The sequence below is a fragment of the Chaetodon trifascialis genome, chromosome 5 (assembly GCF_039877785.1).
Source record: "Chaetodon trifascialis isolate fChaTrf1 chromosome 5, fChaTrf1.hap1, whole genome shotgun sequence".
Taxonomy (NCBI): domain Eukaryota; kingdom Metazoa; phylum Chordata; class Actinopteri; order Chaetodontiformes; family Chaetodontidae; genus Chaetodon; species Chaetodon trifascialis.
The window spans coordinates 25655008-25672162 of NC_092060.1; the positions used below are offsets into that span (position 1 = coordinate 25655008).

A 17155-nucleotide genomic window follows, 5' to 3' on the forward strand; every position below is an offset into this window, starting at 1 on the left:
TGTCAGCCCTCACCACTGCAGACACTCTGGACCTGTAGCAGATTTTAATGTGGACTGACTATATCATAAAAAAAACAAATATTTAGTTTTAACATGCTTGAAGCAAAATACCCACCTTTGCTGCTCTTTGTCACTACATTATTGATGGTGAGCTGTCAAAGCAGAGAACATGCTGCTGAACAAGGTACAGAGGCTGTAATTGGTCTGTGATGATGAATGTGAGGAAGCCTGAGGCTGCTGCGTTGTCTGAAATCAACCATCATGGGTGTTTGTTTGCTCTAAAAATTCTTCCAGGTGCCAAATTTGGTGAAAATGCTGCCCCTGGCAAGCTGGAAACATTTAATTTCACCTATAACTCAACCAATATGACTCATTTTGCTTATGGTATTGCTGCAAATGTGTTTTCTGTGCTGTTGTATGGAAGCAACTTTGTTCCTCTCAAAAGATTCGAGACAGGAGACGGTAAGCACGCAGCACTTTTAAGAAATAGTATTTAATCTTGCTTTAAGAGTTGTCTGGTGCTGTTAAAATGTTTGTTTGAGAATGTGCCTGTGTTGTGTTTACAGGTATGTTTTTTCAGTGGGTAACCTGTACAGCGATATGGCTTGTGTCTATGATTGGAGACGTGATGCTTCAGTCGCCCAAATTCTACCCTTTTGCGATGATTGGAGGTGTCATCTGGGCTACAGGTATCGTCTCATGAGAGCTTCGATCTCAAATCATTCTTCATGTTCTTCGTGTGGTTGGTCATGCAGCGTCCTGCAAGCGTCCAGCTGGACGCTGGAATGTGAGCGATGAGACCAACTTTGCCTTATTTTGGCTTAAAATTAATATACTTTGTGTTTTCTGTTGTGCCAGAAATGATACAAGATGTGTGGCGCTGAATGCCTGTAGCTGACTTTGAAACACTGGTGACAATTTAACATTCAGAAAATATCCAAATTATATTCTGAAAGTGGAGAATGTGCACATTCAACTCCAGTGGGCGCAGAACAAAAGCAGCACACAAAGGAAAAGACATAGTTTGTTGAGCCAACGTCTCCATAATCAGTGTCTTTGTCAGGCAAACATCCTGAATATAGAGTAAGAGCTTCATGATTAGAAGATCACAGGCTGTCACAGGATCTCTTTCTATTGTGGGATGACACCACACTCCAATTACTATTTTCTTTTTATAGTACACTGTACTACTGCGCATAAATCTTTGCATTTAGAGCTGACTGACTGCAGGGAAAATTCAAATTATATGTATGACTGATTCATCTCAGTCTTGTGTGGGTGGAATTGTATTCCTCATGTTGTGGGGACATGAATCTGTTTACACAGTCACATTCTTATTCCTAAAGGGGACAAAATCAGAAAATCATTAATTTTTAGAGTGAAACTTGACTTGATTATGGTAATTGTCCGAGAAATTAATATACATAGATGCAATGTCCCCAAAACTGTGTGTTTTAATGGACAAACCAAGTGTGTATTTCTTCCGTACTGTATCAAAACTTGAATAACACTGTGGACATTTTAAGCACGCTGGCTCTCTCTCTGGTGGCACGGTGGAATGGTGGTAACACTGTTGCCTCACAGCTAGAAGGTCCCGGGTTCAATTCTTGCCTGGGGCGCTGGAGGCGTGCAGTCCACCATGCCTTTGGTGCCTGCTGCCCTTTAAGGGGCCTTTCTGTGTGGAGTTTGCATGTTCTCCCCGTGTTCACCTGGGGTATCCTCCATTAAAAAAAAAAAAAACACTAAAACATGCAAGAAGATCACCACCTGACCAATGGTGACGAACAGGAAATGGGTCCCCGGGTGGCGCTGTCGGCTGGCAGCCCACCACTCCTGGTCTGCCATGGAGGAAGGACTTGCCAGGATGGGATCAAAGCGGAGAAATAATTATAATTATAGAAATAATCATCTCTGTAACTCAGCATGTTGTGTGTAGTGATTAATAAAGGATTCTTCTTCTTCTTAAAACACACGCAAAGAGATGCTTTCCATGAAGCTGGTTTAACATTCGCATGTAATGTCCCTATAAAACATTGCTTGTAACGCCTGAAACTTTTTGCACTGCAGACTTTGTCACTGCTGACTGCCAACAGCTTCTCCAGCTTCACTTAGAGGGTAAAACACACGGGACGATCACACTATGACATGCATGTTGCTAACTTCCTCTCTCATGTCCTTTACAGGCAACATTGCAGTTGTTCCCATTGTTAAGGTGATCGGCCTCGGTCTTGGGAGTTTAATTTGGGGGTCCACTAGTTTGTTGATGGGCTGGGCCTCTTCCAGGTGAGCCAGATTAATGTATGTTCTTCCACCCAGAGGTTTTATAGATAAAGCTAACTTAAAACATTCTGGGGGGCCTTCTGGGACCTTTTTAAGCGAGTCAGGTGTTGCTCTGTGTATCTGTTTTTCACAGATTTGGCTGGTTTGGGATTACTGCGCAGGATGTTTCCAGGCCGATATTAAATTACTGTGGAGCCGGGTTGTGTCTGCTCAGGTAAAGTAGTAGTAGTTTTATACTGTAGCTGCTATAAGAACAAAAACATGGATATTGAAGCTTTCTGCTGTCATTTTGAGCTTTGCCTTGGATGGCAAACGTAACTTTTGTGTTTGTTCCAGTGGCCTGATCTTTTTCTTTGTGAGAACAGACGTGGAACTGCATCCTAACTCGGAGACAATGCCATTACTTATTGACAGAGTGAGTACATCGATTGGATGTTTTATTTTTGTCACCTCCTTTCAAGAAGTTATTTGACTTCAGTGCCAAAGCAAATTCAAATTTTCCAATAATCTCTCAAAGAGAATCTGAAGGACAATCAATTCCAGCCTCCTGGTTTCGAATTGTGATGACTTTGTCTTGTTTTGTGTGTTCTGATGGTGTCATTGTTTTGAAAGACAACGCGACTCTGTATTAGGATGCTGTTCCTTTCTGCAGAGAACAAATTCAGACAGCTACGGACCAAGATCAGAGTTCTGGATAGACGTCATCGGACCAAAGACCAGGCGGTTCATGTGAGCTCAACTCATTAGCAGCCTGTGAGCTGTGTGCACAAATATTGTACTGAAAGAACAGACAAAGGAAGGATTATGATAGATTTTGATTAAATTATCAATAGAAATGCGCCACCAAAACAATTTTAAATGTCACCAGAGGCCTATGTTATTCAGTCTGGAGCTGCTGGCCATCTTGGTTTTGAATGTAACATGATTTGTGTCTTAGAAAGTGTTTCTGACAAACCTTTCTGTTAATCGTGACTTAATAAACCCTTTCATCCAACTGGGAAAATTGTCTGCAGCAGCAAAATAATGCAATAAGCAGGGAAAATGCTGGCACTTTGATGTTGGTGATCAGCTTAAAAAGTGCAAGCGAGTACAGCGGCAGTACTGTAAGCGATGCACGGTACCTACTTTTAAATTGTTTGCTTAAATTGAAATGTTGAATCGGTCTGCACATCCCAGTGTTGCCATGTACATTCAGTCCTGAGAATCCATTCTCATCAGCCTTGCAATGGTTGAATTAGTTTTCCAAATTCCACAATATGCCAGTGGAGATTTAGAATCCATCCATCATGCACTTCCTCAGCCCCCTCCTCTTTACAGCGGCTGCCTGCTCGCTGTGCTGTCGGGCCTGATGTACGGGTCCTCCTTTGTGCCCATCCTCTACATTAAGGGCCATTCGTCGTGCCGTGACAGCATGTTCCATGGAGCCAGTGTCTATGGTATGGTTTCAGTGTTTGATAACTGCCATCATTAAAGAGCATTAAAACATCCTCTCAGGTTTAAGACTGCACCACACTGTCCTCCAGAGAATATCCAGCCCCCCGTTCAAAGAATTGTTTGATGATAAAATATCTTGCCACTCAAACTTTGATATTAATTGTATTGACTGAACTCCAAAGAATGCGGTTTGATTTCAGCGCCGGATGTAAAGCTCACAACTCTTGTTTGAACTTCTCCACAGACCTGGACTATGTTTACGCGCAGTCCTGTGGCATCTTTGTCGCCAGCACAGTGTACTTTGCCATCTACTGTGCTGCCATGAATAACAGGCCCAGGGTCTATTCCAGAGCCATCCTACCAGGTAACACACAGTTTATCCAAAGAGGTTTGTATGATTAGTTGACACTGAAACTGTTTCACAACAAGTTATCATTTCAGTAGATGCTCAAGAGAAATGCCAAGACACAAGATCAATGCAAAAATGTCCCTTTTACCAAGAGCCATCTTGGCTTGACACACGTGATAAGCAGTAATAATTTGAATTCTATTAGAAAAATGCAAAAATTCTCAATGTTCACTGATATTGGGATTTATTTACAAACAGAAATGACCTGAACAATTGTAGCCAGTGATGATCAAAGAAACGCTGTGAAAACACTTTTTATTTGACACATTCTGGATATTTTCACCTCTTTAGGCAACTGAAAATCATTTAAATGAACCTGTCTAAAAAGGACATCCGCTCAGTCCTGAACTTGTAATGAGGGGAAGCCAGACACGTCTTCACTTTAAAGCGAAAATGGTTGGGAACCACATGTCTAAACAAACCACACGCTGCCTCAGAACTGGCATCTGGTCGTATCACCATGTTCAGCTCGGATGGTGAGTCTGAAAACTGGGGTCCTGGCAACAGTCTGACACCATTTTCCACCAGCTGATTTATTTCTGGGAACCACCAGGCTGTCGAGCACAAGGGGCCACCAGTGTCTAACAATAGCTCGAGTTTGACTCCAGACATGAATCAAGACGAGACGGGAAGAATCAGAGGAAACGCAGAGGCTTCCTTTGCCAAGCTGCATGTGCAAACACATCCACTCAGAGGATGGTTGGATGTGTTGATTCAGGCAGAACCGCTGGAGGGCAAACATGTCCACTCCAGCCCAAAACCTGGCATGCAGTGTGGGCTTGGATCTAGATCTGCCGTTCGGTTTGCAGCTCAGTGGGTGGGCTGCAAAGTGGACCTTAATTTCAAGGCACCACAGGCAGCTTGAGCCCCATGTCCACATGTTTACATTTACTGAAAATTAAAATGAGGGACCTGACTGTGTCTGGGAGCCACTCCTCAATTTGTGACCCAGTTTCCAACTCCTGTAGTTCTGTCAATTGTGTGCATGTACAATTTAAAAGACAGCTACATTTAGTTCCTGGCGCCTCTTCTCATCATGGATCTACTTGAATGTACATTGTGAACTGTACTTGTTTGCCTGTTATGTGTATAACCCAAGGTCAACTCTGTTCTTCAGGTCTATTGTCTGGATTGATGTGGACATTAGCCACGTACTGCTGGTTCCTGGCCAATAACTACCTGAGTGCAGTCGTGACCTTCCCTATTGTCAGTGCAGTAAGTACATGATGTTGTGACAGCTGAGGGGGCTGGTCAGTGGAAATGAATACTGTCTGTTCACCACGGCTTGGTCTGGCAGATTCAATCTTGGAAATTGCTCAGTGTTGACAGAAAATTTTTGTTCAGGAGAAGTCAATTACAACCCTGACTTTGGCATATACTCAATTGAAAACAGCACAAACAATAGATTTAATGTCTGACCTCAGCAGCTCCTTTGATTTTCGGACTTTTCTCGTCATTCTGAATTTGATAGCGACAACACGTTTCAAACAAGTTGGGACAGGAGCAACAAAAGACTGAGAAAGTTGTGGAGTGTTCCAAACAGGTGTTTTTGGAGGTAAACAGGTTAATTGGTAAAAGGTGATAGTATCATGATTGGGTATGAAAGCAGTACTCTACAAAAGACATTACTACATGGGCTCTGTTTATATTTATATTTCACACATCGCCCCAAATTTTTAGGAATCAGAGTTGTATAAAGAAACACTCAATATCAAATCTGTGTTTTTCAGAAGTTTCAGTGATGTTTCACATGTGTCAACATCCCAGTGTAGTCTGATGAAAAACACTAGAGACGCTCAGATGTGCAGACCTTCCCATGCATGATTTATCAGTTGAGATTTTTTTTTTTTCCTTTGAGGTGGTGACGCAACAGGAAAGCTTATGGAGAGACCAGAATGAAAAAAGTTAATTTCTCAGAGGAGCATGACTGATCCCTAAAGGCTTTCTGCACATTATAGTTTTGATGTGATGGTAGTTCAGCAAAAATGTCAAAAGGAGCGAAGAAAAAAAAACAAAAAAACATTAAAGTTCATCGTCTGGGTACCGGAGAAGTCAAGCCACTAGTTCTCAGGATAAAAGCTTTCATGGAGAAAAACTCCGGTCAAGTGGAAGGGTGACGGGGATCAGCAAAAATCATCAATAGTTACGGTATTCTGTGGGTCCCACATTGATTCATTTTTGGCTCTTAGTCGGTACTTACCGGTTTTTAAAAAAGAAAGAAAATGTATTACAGTGAAGTAATGTGCATGTTTTTCAAAATGTGTCCTCACTAAACCTTCAAGGCTTGTCAAAGTGGAAACAGATTAAGAGTAAATGATTTGAATTGTTGGTTTGTGCTCAGGAAATAGTTTGTTTGGTTCTTCTCTGCAGGGATACGGTCTGGTTGCAGCACTGTGGGGGTCCGTAGTCTTCAAAGAGATTAAGGTAATGATCGCGACACTGATCATGATCAATACAGCTCTTAATACATGTTTACCAAGGAGAATTTAGACATGATCCAACTGCTGGTTCGCTCACCAGTAGACAGCATTTCTTGCAAATTTTCAGTTTTTTTGAAGCTTTGATGATGAAATTCCTCTACTAAAGAAGTCCATTTTGATTAGAGGTGATGTTAAAGCCCTGTTTTTTCCCTCAGGGGTTAACCAACTGCTTCATCTTCTTCGTGGCCTCCTGCGTCGTGCTGACCGGCTCCTTGCTGACCGCCATCTCAAAGCTCTAATACTCAATTCAAGATCTAGTGATTGTTAGATTCTCATATTATATATATACATACACATTTACTCCAGTTTTCCTACTGACTTAAAGAATATCCTTGGTTTTATGAAACTCATTGAAATAAACCAAAATGCATGCCGGTTGAGCTGAATATAACGTGCTCTCTGTTGAGAGTTGGTCATGTCATTTTGAGCCAGCAGGGTTTATACTCTGAGCAAACATTTGGTGGCAGTGTCCCACAGGACCGGCCCTCATGCTGTCTGGTTGGAAAGAAGAAGTTTTTGCTGTTGAACCTTGTATTTGCTGCTGTAAATGTATTTTGTCACCTGTGCTTTGTTCAGCTGCTGCTTGCAGAATGCCCATAAAACATGTTTAACACATCCCTCACAAGTTGTCATACTTAAATGCTGCACCTAACTCGTGTCACTGTTCGTCAAAATGCATGACTTTTAATAGTCCTGCTACCAAAATCTTAAGAAATCTGGCATGCAAAATTTCTATCTCTCATCATTGTTGTTGTTTTCTCTCAGTTCATGGCCACATGCCAGTCTTCTCCCCGCGCAGCTCAGTTTGTGTGCATTAAAGCAGTGTGCTCTTAAGGATTTGGATGGTGCACATGGGAGAACATCGATGGCAGCACAAGGCTGGACAGCCGTGTTCTTTCTGAATGAATATGCTGGGTTTATTGAACCACGTAGGAGGTGGAGGAGGCTGTGCTAATGAGGTCATAATATGTTACACAAACAGTCAATTAAAACAGTAAATATTTCAAACAAAAATGAATGAGCTGCTTGATTTTAACCTGATGGTGTCTCCTGGTTTGGCAACAGTAAGATGAAAAACAGCAAAATGTTTGTTACAACACTCTGCAAACCTGAACTTAAGCTTTAGTCTCGACAGACTGAAGCAGACATGAATTATTAAGAGGTGGCAGATCTTTATCACTGGTCTGATTTGCACTGTGTAACCCAGCGTCATTTTTAATTTATGACAGCTAATGCAACACAAAGGTCAGGTTTATTTAATTGGATAGAAAATCTAAGCCTCTCTCTGTGGATTTGGAAGTTTCAGATGTTAGTGCCGCTGGTGGTAGCCTACAGGAGGACAACATGATGCAAAGACACGCACACTTTAGTGTAAGAATTGGCCTTTTTCTTTTTCAAACGAAAGGCCAAGCTATTGTATATTCACTTTCAGCAACCTGGTGACTTAGCTCTGTTAAACTGTGTTTTTTTTCTGGGGTTACAATGTCACAGTTTGGGGATAACAGTCCAACATTTAAGGAATATAGAAATGTTTTGTGAAAATTCAGTGATTTTTGTTTTTGTTTTTTTTTGTATAAAGTGTGAAAGAAAATAGTTTTTTCAGCGCCATGCCTGCACATTCCCCCAGCAATTCTGAGGAAGTGCCCTTTTTATGTATTTTTTGGCATTTATGCTTCAGTGGACCGGTCACATTGACAAGAGACATAATAGAAATGAGGGATGACATAGTTCCTCTGGATAAGACAGGTTTTGACCGTAGGAGATGACATTTGGCTGGAACATTTTATGCAAACATAAAGCCTTTGCTGGTCTTTCTTGTTATTTTTAAAATTTCATACAATTTAGACCTGTTGCACCACAGCAGCAGATAAAATCTCACAAAATGTCTCTGTAGCTGGTACGACTGGGCCCAGAGAGTACTGCTAGATATATGATGGTCAGATTAGGTAAGAAAATAAAATCCAATGCTCCATTTGTTTGGCTCCAGTAGAGATTTCAGTCCTGGTTGATTTTGTGACATATGTAGTCAATGGTGGTCACAGCAAATGCAGTTTAATACACTCACAGAATTCTGGGAGCAGCAAAACAAACTACTGTCGTATTAATAAAGAAATCAGACAATAATTGACCTTTTCCCATCAGTCTTGTTCTTGAACCGTGTGTGCGAGTGCATGGTTTTGGTCTCTTTTGAAAGGTAACACTCACAACTTTTCTCCCCAGCAGTCAGAATCACTCTAAGTGCTACTGGCTTTGAGAAATAGAAGTTTGAACACACTGAAGTAGAAGGTTTTTACAAGGTTTTACATAAATGTGTACATTAATGAAATCAAAATGTTGTCCTTCATTCATATTTAAGGTATATTCACCTAAATTCTGACTATGTATATTGAGGTCATTTACTTTATTTATCCCTATTAGCACTGAAATCCATAATTGTAGTTGTCTGGAAGTTTAAGGTTGGATATCATTGTGTTCAGAATTTCACTGGATATTTGAAACGTCAATCATCTGCAAACTCTGTTGCAATTGGCTTGATATTCGCACCAAAGAAGATAAGGCGGCCCTTCTGTTGAACTCAGACTTTTATTGGCTTCTCTGGTTGCTAGACTTTAAATGGGAGGTTGTGATTGGTCAAGCGAGGTTTCATTTGAAACCTGAGACTCCACAGAATAAGTGGAAACAAGATGGCGCCCATCTGTAAATGTTTCCAGAAAACAGAAGGAAGTGCTAATTTGAAAGGAGGAAACATCTTCACGTGGATTGTTTTCACTTTTTGGACTAAACATTTTTACTGCAGTGGATCATGTGGACCTTTGTGGATGTTCCCGGACCGTTTTTGTTGCAGTGTTATCAATCTGTGGATCACCAAGAGACGTAATTGGTGAGTTGCCTAAATTCTAAAAATGGTTGTTTCTGCGTTGTTGTGAAATGGTTTGCGTCAATCAATTCACGTACATTGTGCAGTGTGATTATTAATGTGAACATAGCGTTTGTGCCAATACACGGGAAGAACACGAACACTTTATTCAACTTTAGTTTTCAGTTTTAGGGAACCAATGCAAACACAGCGACTACAATGGTGAAAGTTGACAGACAACAGCTCAGTCAGACAGCTGTCTTCTTCACGCTCGAAACTGCTCTGGTAATCAAACACTAACTGAAAGCAACAGCCTCCTTAACTGCACTTTATTTGTAACACACACGATGATGTGAGCTGACGTGTTCAGGGATGCGCAGCGCCTCGTTAGGAAAAGTCCTCACAGACAAGGACCAAAGTCTGAGCTGTTATCTTCAGTCCTGTTCATCAAAATGAATCCAGAATCCAAATGAACCCATTAAGAGACTCTGAGACTCTTGTGTAATTCATTGTTAAACATACTTAATTCTCAGAATTCACCGGCTGACTCGACCACCCTCAACTGTTGCAGTGACGTAACTGAAATCTGCAAGAGAAGTGAAAGTGCAATTTATGAAATGGGAAATCTGACTTCACTTCTTGATAAGACACTTTTTAACAGCCATCTCCAACCCTTTGTCCTCCCTGCACTTGACCGCAATCAATATATTCTAGGATAGTGAATTTAATACATGGTCATCGTGTGAGACAGCTGATGGTTTACTGTGCACAAGCAGCTTGCAAAGTGCATTCAACTTTAAAAGCCAAATTCTGCTCCTCCTGTAGAGAGTGAGGCATGAAATTGAAACAGGCTGTCGCTAAAACTGGAGCAGTATTCGTCATGCTCTGTGACTTTTTAGTGAAGAGCTTTAGGTTGAAAAGAAAATTTCCCATAATGGTGTTATGCTCTAAAACAGGATTACCACACCGAGGGAATCCTATCTCCTTTCTCATGTAAATTTCAGATGCAGCTAAATGCTTGTTTAGCTGTCAGCTTGTTAAGGCGCCTTCATTTCCACTCGTACAATTAAGAGCTCGCAGTGCATGTAGGCATGATGCAATGAAGACAAGATGTTTGTAAATTAGCCGGAAACAGGAAAACTCTTGGCGGAAAGTAATGGAATCTTCTGAGCAGCACCTCATTAATTAACACGTTCCAGCTTGTTTGTTTAATCTGCACAAAAACCAAAGTATTAAGAACAACAAGTTGTGATTTTGTCTGGGGTTATGTGACAGATGGTGTTTTTTGCAGGGCGCCGTAACCTCCTAACCTGATGTGCCAGATGGTTTGTTGGAGAGAACCATCTAGGAAGTTGTCCATGGACACTGTTTGGAAAAGCGCAGGCACTTTAAAAAAAAACTTGGCGAGTGATTGGATGAACCACCTGTCCGACACTTCAACCAATCACAAAAATGACTCCTGCTGAAATTATTCGGGAGAAGAGTGAAAACATCTACTCCATGGAGAAAGGCCTCCAGTGTCGTTCTTTGCTCTTCTTCCAATGAAGAAATACTCTCTTGTTCTGTTACAACTGATACTACAGCAGCATCTATGCTAACCTCTTTAGGAGCCGCCATTGTTGTCTTCCAAAGAACAGTCACTTCTCACACTGGCTTCTGTACCTGTAGCTGCCAGTCGTTCTACGTGGGACGCTAATTGGTCCAAATGGTCTGACAGTGAGTGCATAGCTTGAGGCCTGGTGAGATGGACTCTCAGCTCGTTTGGTCTTGTGATCTTGCGAATCAGCTACCTGTCCAGACAAGTAACTTCCTGGAGTCTTGTCATCACTGTTGTTGCCATGCAACCAGGTGATAGTGTTTTTACATTAACATGTTAATTGGTGAGCTTTAAAGGAGTTTCTAGGTAGATTTTGTTACCTTTGGACAGAGCCAGGCCAGCTGTCTCCCCCTCTCTACTGTCTTTACTCTTAGCTCAGCTAACTGGCTGTTTGGCTGTAACTGTTCGTCTAACAGACGTCAATCTTCTCATCAAACTCTCACAGAGAAAAAGAAGACAAAAACTTGTAAAATGTTGAACATAAAACTTTGCTTTTTTGACTTAATGTGATTATTTTTAGTTTATCTTCTCTCAAACAAACTCTTTGGACATAAGAAACAACCTAATTTATAACCTGATGCGTGGTTGTACATATGCTTTGTGCATTTTCTCCCTCAGAGTCTTATTATCTTGACATTACATTAGTCAACCAGCTGGTGTTACGCTTTGCACCAGAGGGAGCTAATATGGTCATCATTCTTTTACAAAGAGCATAACTAAAATTGAGGGCATAACCTGATCTTTCTGTTGAGCATTGATCATGTCTGCCAGCACAGCAGAAGTACACAAAAAGAGTTGGAGGATGGGTAAAGGATTGTATCGTGTGTGAGAATTAGGTGCAGTAATAGCTTGCATATGCACTGCAGCTTAGAAGCGTTTGCAGAAGAAGACTGAGATCAAAGCCTGGCGATAATCTGTCCTCTGTCCTCCTGTAAGCCATTGCATTCACAGGAATTTAGAAAATGAACTTAATTTAAGCTGCTGTTGAGAAATCCCGGGTTGAAGTGAAATTGTAAAGCATGTGACATGGATTGGTCAGATGATGTTGATGCAAGATCCTCCACAGTGACAGCTAGTGGACAGGTGTGGAATATCAGGTCTGAAATAACAGGTGAGGTTTGTATGAATAACAGAGGTTACTCAGCAGCTCTCATCGTGGCACTAAATAAGGAATGAGTGAGGATGGCATGTGGTCACTGAAGGTCAGTCGGCTAAAACCTAATTTACACTTAACATTCGTAAATTTGTTCAGAGTAATTCTTTCACGTCTGTCATCCTATCAAACAGATTACTTCTTCATATTGGATAAGAAGTGAAGCGCAGGTTCACATGTGACAGAAATCCAGCAGGCAGTCTTAATGCATGAGAAACTGAGCTCAGGATAGATGCAGTTCAATGAAACGTTATGATCCTCAGTCTCCATCTATGAACATGTCCTCTGTTGGCAGGCAGATTAACGTTACTTCAGACCAGAGGTTTATGGAAAGGTAAGGATTAAAGTTTCATTAATATGAAAGGCTACACTGAGCATAACATTGAGTCCTGCAAACCAATCAACCACCGCAGCCCCCGTACACAAGACGACTCACACAATCAAAATGAAAGGTCATGTCATTTTAAAGGTCTTGTCATTCATATTATATTAACATTCATAAGACGCCGCGACTTTGACCTAACACTGTTGATTGATGTCAGTGTGCCTTGAAGTAATTGTAAGTGTCTTTAACTTTAAATAAATCCATTGTGTCCCATTGTTTGGGACAGTGTTGACATGATTTGCCTATAATTTGGATTTTATTTCTATTTTGGACCGAAAACCAAAAGACAAAAAATAGACGAGACCTGTTCAAATCTGCATGCTTCTCTGCAAGCTAGCAGTTTTAACGTAACGGGGCTTAATGAAGATTAGTGTGCTCTCAGTGTGGTTAAAGTGACTCAAGGGTGCTTCTCCATTTTTATTTGTTATGAACTTCTTTCATTGTAATTCCAATTCTGATATTTTAATGGTACAACATAAAAGACTCTGTACTCTTAAATAACTGAATTCTGGGAAAAGTCCAGTTTGATATTTCATATTGCCACAATCTGTTTCCAGTCATTTGCAATCATTTTGTTCTTCCTTTGCTGCCAGCCTCCTGAATCAAGAAAACATGCTTTCTTTGGACATAATTGTATATTTTTGCTGCCCATCCAAAAAGAAGGTCACGCCCATTGCTACAGAGCATCAAACAGCACTACAATTACTGAAGTAATGACATTTTTGAAGTCACAGAGGTGACTGCAACAATGAATTTAATATTTCACAGAATATCAAACAAGACACAAAATCTCTGCTGCACTGCTCTCTACTAGTTTTTTAGCATTTCTATCTTCTGGAAGCTGATGGAAAATATTTCTTTTCACCTCACTGGCTGGGCTTTAGTGCATCATTCATGATCATTTCAACAGAGTGTGCAGTTTTATTTCAATATAAATACAGCTCGGGCTTCCATTTTCAACCGGCAACATTTTATTTGACGTGTCTCCATCACTTTCTGCTTCTTTCTTGCATCACCTTCTTTTGAAACAACATCCAAAACTGTGATCTGTCGGCCCTCACAACCTTTTACTGAGCACAGGAAACAAATATTTTGCTGTGTGAAACTCATTTTGCATGCAAGGCCCGTTCTGTGCTGGACTGTGTAAATAACACATCACAGCAAGCCTGCAAATGGTCTTTTCATAGGTCAGCTTTGGGCTACTTCAAAAAGGTGCAGTTTAAAGTAACAATGCAGATACTGGTCTTCTAACATTTTCAGTCTTCAATAAACAGGAACATTTCTGCACCAACATTACCTCCAGACTTTTAGCATACCTGCTGGCAGTTAACTGAACCCACAGAAAAGCCGCAGCTTTGTTCTCCATCATCTGTGTAATGGAAACCACAGCCATTCTTTTCAGCTCACCACGGGATCTCACGCTGTTTCGAAATCTGCTGCTGAGGGTCTCTGTGGAAACAGCTCCTGCACCCAGGGGTTCATTAAAATGTTCATGGTCATATATTTCTCCCGTCGTCTTATGCTCTCTTTCTTAATTTCTCAGGTAAGAGCAGACCCCAGTCCCCACCCCCCCCACAAGCTCCTGCAGAGGTTTTTAATATCAGGAATGCTTCAAAATAGGCCCCTCAGGTGCGCGGGCCATTAAACTTGAGTATGAAACTTGAATTATAGAATCCATGATTCACATTTGCACGGCCGTTGGTCATTTGGGTAATGACTCTGTAATGCTCTGAGGTTTTAGTAATTTTCAGCACATTCTCATACCTTAATGACTGAATAGGCTAGTGTTAAAACAGCATATATGACCAGCGGAGAGTACCTGCGACAAGCCGAACCTTCGTTGTACCATTAATGTTTAGACAGCATTGATTTGCTTCCACTTAGGCACCCAAACTGCTTGGTGAGGTTAAGGAAAAGATCATGTTTTGGGTTAAAATATGTACTTAATGTACATAATGTAACTTAAAGAATAATCTCACCATCAGGTCTATTTAGTATCTGTACTACCTTCATTGGCGCCTTATCATTAGCTCACATGATTTTCTCAAGAAAAAGAAATGTGTGAAGAATACTCTTTTCTCCGATAATATGACAATCAATAAGGCTCTGCAGCCTCCAGGCCAGCTCTGTTTCCAATCGTCTATGCAAGCTGCCACTGCATTACAGGGTGACAGCATTTTACTGCCAATGTTTTATGCATTCGATTTGCTGAATTTGTAGTCCCAGTGCATACTTGTAACAAAAATAGTGACTAAATAAAGAGCACAGTCTCGAATATATAAGTGCCACCTGATACCAGCAGTCTGGGAGAAGAGCAATGACTCAGCTTGTGACATATTTAAAGCTTTAGCTGGTATGGCATCGGGTGTTTAGATGGAAAGTGAGGATCTCTGAGGTGATTTTCAGCAGTTCTTCTGATGCTTGAACTCATGTGTGAAGTGGAACCAGTGGAATTATATGCTATCGTGCTTCATAATACAGCCATCTCCTGATGGTTCTTATCTGTCCAGACAGAGACAGACGGTGAGAAGGAGAGAGCCAGAGTTCAGTGTTCAGCAAGCATTTTGCATTTAAAGAGCTGATATTACAGCTTGTGTTGACACTGAAAAGCTAAACTTGACAGAATATACACAGTCATTCACAGCAATGCTTTGTGCATTTAAGAACCATGTAAATGTGATGCATTGTTACGGCTTTGTGCTTCCTTGGCTGATGTCAGACTTGCCATGCCACTTGCTGCCATTAACCAAATGCTTTTTGGATGGCTAGTGTGGAAGCACCAGAGTGCATGTTTCTGCTTATCATAATTTGAATGTAATGCTAAAAATGAGGTGTGTTACACCCTAATGCAAAAAGCTGGAATGCCAGTGAAGTACAGGACAACAGTCTATGGCTGAATTTATATCCTGTATTCATTTAGTAAACATCTGTGAGCTTTCTAAAAATGTTTTTCACCTTGAAAATGACCCAATTCATCCTAACTATAATCTATACACTAGCCAACTGGACTGGCTTCAGCATTCATCCTCTTATTTCTTATAGACAGCTGACCTATCCATCTGAAATATACATAAATAAGCATAACACATGGAGATAATAACTCTCTAAACTGAATTACACTGTGGGCTGCACGGTGGTGCAGCAGGTAGTGCGCGTGCCTCACAGCAAGAAGGTTGCCGGTTCGATCCCCGGGTCAGGCGGGGCCCTTCTGTGTGAAGTTTGCATGTTCTTCCTGTGCATGCGTGGGTTCTCTCCGGGTACTCCGGCTTCCTCCCACAGACCAAAAACATGCTCATTAGGTTAATTGGTGACTCTAAATTGTCCGTAGGTGTGAGTGCGAGTGTGAATGTTTGTTTGTCCTTGTATGTGGCCCTGCAATCGGCTGGCGACCGGTTCAGGGTGTACCCTGCCTCTCGCCCATTGTAGCTGGGATAGGCTCCAGTCCCCTGCAACCCCGAAAGGGATAGGCGGTATAGATAATGGATGGATGGAATTACACTGTGTTTTTGCATTAATCAAATTTGACTATAAGAACTTTTTATATTTTCATATAAATTAACATCTTCATTGCAGCACTTCTTGTGATTAAACCAGTAATGAGTCATCCTGTGACTTGGTATTGAAAGCACAGCAGATGTGACACTGAACACAATAACTGCAGTTACACAAACATATATGTCTTTCACATGTGTTTCTCTGTAGGTGTCCACATTCTCCTTCCTCAGTCAAGAGCAGGAGCTCTTTTGTTCAGCACTCCAACGCATGAGCAAACAACGATGAAAACACTGAGTTGTTTCCACTGTTTGGTAATGTTGTCACTGTCCTGCTGTGCTTTCTATTGATAAAAAGCACACCCGCAGTTCTCAATTAAGAGAAGACCAGCAGCTGCGCCCAACATAATCTGCCATCATGTCAGCAAGCGTGCACAAAAGAGCATTGATATTACAACACAGAATGTAATCATAATGTGTTCATTTCCTTTTTTAGATTATTTTAACATTGTTAAAATCAACTTATTCCACACTGGGGGTGTCATGTACACTCTCCCCTCTCTTGCAAACATTTCAGAATATAGTGTAGAATGGGCTCATTGTTTCCCTTTGTGGCCTTTAGAGGAAAAAATATCCGCTGCATTTTGCTGTAATCAAGTACCTGTGGAGGTGCTCTGCCCAGCGGCCCCCGAGGGCAGTAATGAGCCCGTTATGGTTTGGCACACCACAAAGAGACAAAGAAGGTGCCGAACTAGAACAAACACTTGGACAATCAGTTAGTGAAAAGACTCGTCCAGCTTCCCCTCGTTTACTTCTCCTCGGTCCTTGGTAACATGCATCGGATGAAGGACGTTTGGAAAGCAGAGCGAGATTTGAATAGAAAAAGAGGTGTTTTGCACACACATATAATGGAAGCATCATGGAAAGAACAGTGATTGATCTGCAGCGCCAAGCAAACATTGTTGGTGACTCGCTCTCTCAGCCCTCGAAGGGTCGATCTGCCACTTGAGTTTTCTAGAGAAATGGTATGGCACTTGTCATGATGGAGTTCAACAAGGGCATGTTGAAT

General features: G+C 41.3%; 1 protein-coding gene across 1 annotated transcript; it reads left to right on the forward strand.

The window, feature by feature from the left end:
- The first annotated feature begins 93 nt into the window (after positions 1 to 93).
- tmem144b (transmembrane protein 144b) lies at positions 94 to 6842 on the forward strand. The gene is made up of 12 exons (XM_070963321.1): positions 94 to 184; positions 295 to 462; positions 567 to 689; positions 2184 to 2283; positions 2414 to 2494; positions 2617 to 2695; positions 2933 to 3009; positions 3598 to 3716; positions 3959 to 4078; positions 5241 to 5338; positions 6494 to 6547; positions 6759 to 6842. The coding sequence occupies exons 1-12, from the start codon at positions 94 to 96 to the stop codon at positions 6840 to 6842; spliced, it is 1194 nt and encodes a 397-aa protein (XP_070819422.1).
- The last annotated feature ends 10313 nt before the right edge of the window (positions 6843 to 17155 follow it).

Coding starts and splice junctions, on each gene's coding strand:
- tmem144b (XM_070963321.1), top strand. CDS start 94: ATGCTTGAAGCAAAATACCCACCTTTGCTGCTCTTTGTCACTACATTA. Junction 3,010..3,597: donor CCAAAGACCAGGCGGTTCAT/GTGAGCTCAACT, acceptor TCCTCTTTACAG/CGGCTGCCTGCTCGCTGTGC. Junction 6,548..6,758: donor TAGTCTTCAAAGAGATTAAG/GTAATGATCGCG, acceptor TTTTTCCCTCAG/GGGTTAACCAACTGCTTCAT.